At 60.0% G+C, this 1,983-nt stretch overlaps 1 protein-coding gene across 1 annotated transcript in view; it reads right to left on the bottom strand.

The window, feature by feature from the left end:
* The window catches only part of WNT6 (wingless-type MMTV integration site family, member 6), a gene marked incomplete at its 5' end in the record, with an annotated part of 13,023 nt that overhangs the window by 648 nt on the left and 10,392 nt on the right, over positions 1 to 1,983 (bottom strand). Inside the window, 2 exons of the mRNA XM_014530999.1 lie at positions 1 to 306; positions 1,767 to 1,983. Of these exons, the coding sequence (XP_014386485.1) occupies positions 1 to 306; positions 1,767 to 1,983 (523 nt within the window). The remainder of the gene's footprint in view (positions 307 to 1,766) is intronic.

Here is a 1,983-nt window from a genome sequence, read left to right as displayed (position 1 = left end):
GGCGCTGCTGTTGCAGGCGCGGCCGCGCGTGCCTGGAGAGCCTGTGCGCCGGTTGGGGGCGCAGAAGTCGGGCGAGTCGGCGACATAGAGTAGGTCAGCGCGACTCGGAGGCTTGAGATTGCGGACAGCGGGCAGCAGAGCCTTGCCATCGTTGGTGCCCATGACACGCGAGGCGCCGTGGAAGCGCTCGAGCAGCTCCGCGCCCACCTCTCGGAACGGGGGCAGCTTCTGCCAGCAGGTGCGCAGAGCGCATGAGCCCGACAGCCCGTGGCACTTGCATTCAGTGCGCGTATGGCTCCGCACCGCCTGCAGGGAGCAGAGAGCCGGTGGATGGAGACAAATGTGGGGTGCGGGTCGCGGAAAGGGCCAGAGGACCGACAGACAGAAAATAAGCGTGTGTGTGTGTGGGGGGGGCAGAATGGAAGAGAGGAAAGAGCAGACAAAAAAAAAAAATGAGAGCGCAAGGTGAGGAATCGAGGGTGGAGGGTAAGAATGACAATGATGGAGAGGTAGAAGTGGGGAGTGGGGGAAAGAATGCAGCGCAGGGATTCTGGGATCCAAAGCCAGAGAATGGGGAGAAAGTAGAATGGACTGAGCAGGTGAGAATCTCCCTGGAGCAGGGGAGGTGGTGGTGGTAGCTGTCGCACCTTCTCCCTCCTGCCAACCCTCAAGGCACCAGGCAGGGCTGAGCAGAGGCGCAGAGCCCGCCCCTTGGGCGTCTGTCTCCACCATCCCTCCCCAACCCTCTCTGACAGGTATGTGGGCCTGTCAGGACATACCTCTCTGGGCCCCTTCTTACCCCCTGCCCATGCCTCACTCAGCCCCAAACTCTAGAAAATACAGGATATGTGTGGGGATGCCCCTAGAGCACCCTAGAACTGAGGCAGGGGCCCACTGTGGACGCACTACTGAGAACTGGAACCTAGGCGTCCTGCCCTCTATTTGCTGTTTCTGTCTAAGAGTCACACCCCACTAGAGATTTATGGGGCCAAAAGCCCCAGGAAGATCATCTTTGGAATCTCAGAGTCTAGGGAACAATCTGATTATAGACATGTGTGTCCCTCTCCCTCCCAGGTTCTGTCCTTCCCCTTGGAGACATCTGGCCCAGACAGCTTTCTTGTCCCTAAACAAGCTCTTGGGCCTCCTCCTTGCAGAGGGAAGGGGAGAGGCTGCCCGAGTCTGGGCAGGGCCTGGTCTAGGGTTGCTGGGAGGCCAGTTGACAAGAGCCCAGATTCAGTCACAGCTTCCTGGCCTCTGCCTGACCCCCTCCTGCCTCCACCAGGATCCAGCCCATTGCCCCTTGGTCTAGCCTCTTTCCAGGCCTCCCTCACACCTCCTGGTTCCCCTTCCTCAAGACCTTTGTCTCCATCCTCTTGTCCCTGCCCTGGCAGCCACATCTCTAACCACCCCAAGCTTTACCCCACCTGCCCTGCTTCAGAGGAATGCCCTCTCTACCTGGGGTCCCTAAAAGCCTCAACCCAGTCCTCTTCCCTGGGTGACAACCTGCCCCAGGCTCTCCCAGCCCCCCAACCAATCTTCCCAAGTGCCCCCCCACCACCACGCTAGTTCCCACACACGTTAACATACTCCTGCACATACACACCCTCTCTCACACCCTCACTTCTCACTTCCACAAAGTGCTCCTACACATTCACCACACTGTCCTACATTCACCCACCACACCACTGTCCCACATCCACTGACACAAGCACACGCTTCCACATTTGTGCGCACACACCCTCTCACACACCCCTGCCCATACTCACCAGCCGGCCCGCCTCATTGTTGTGAAGTTGCACCAACGCTCGGATGTCTCCACTTCCCCGCTTATGCCTCGCATCCATAAAGAGCCTGGACTTCTCGTCCCCGAAGTCCACATCGTCCCCACAGCCTCCCCACTCCCAGGCTGCACTGCCCTCTGGGGAGCCCACAAGGCCAGGGGGCCCAAGGGTGCCTGGCAGGCCAGGGGGCCGCGGTGGGGCC

Source organism: Myotis brandtii, unplaced genomic scaffold (genome assembly GCF_000412655.1).
Source record: "Myotis brandtii unplaced genomic scaffold, ASM41265v1 scaffold79, whole genome shotgun sequence".
NCBI lineage: Eukaryota > Metazoa > Chordata > Mammalia > Chiroptera > Vespertilionidae > Myotis > Myotis brandtii.
Note: the sequence above shows the minus strand (reverse complement) of the source record. Positions and strands in the feature narration are given on the sequence as shown.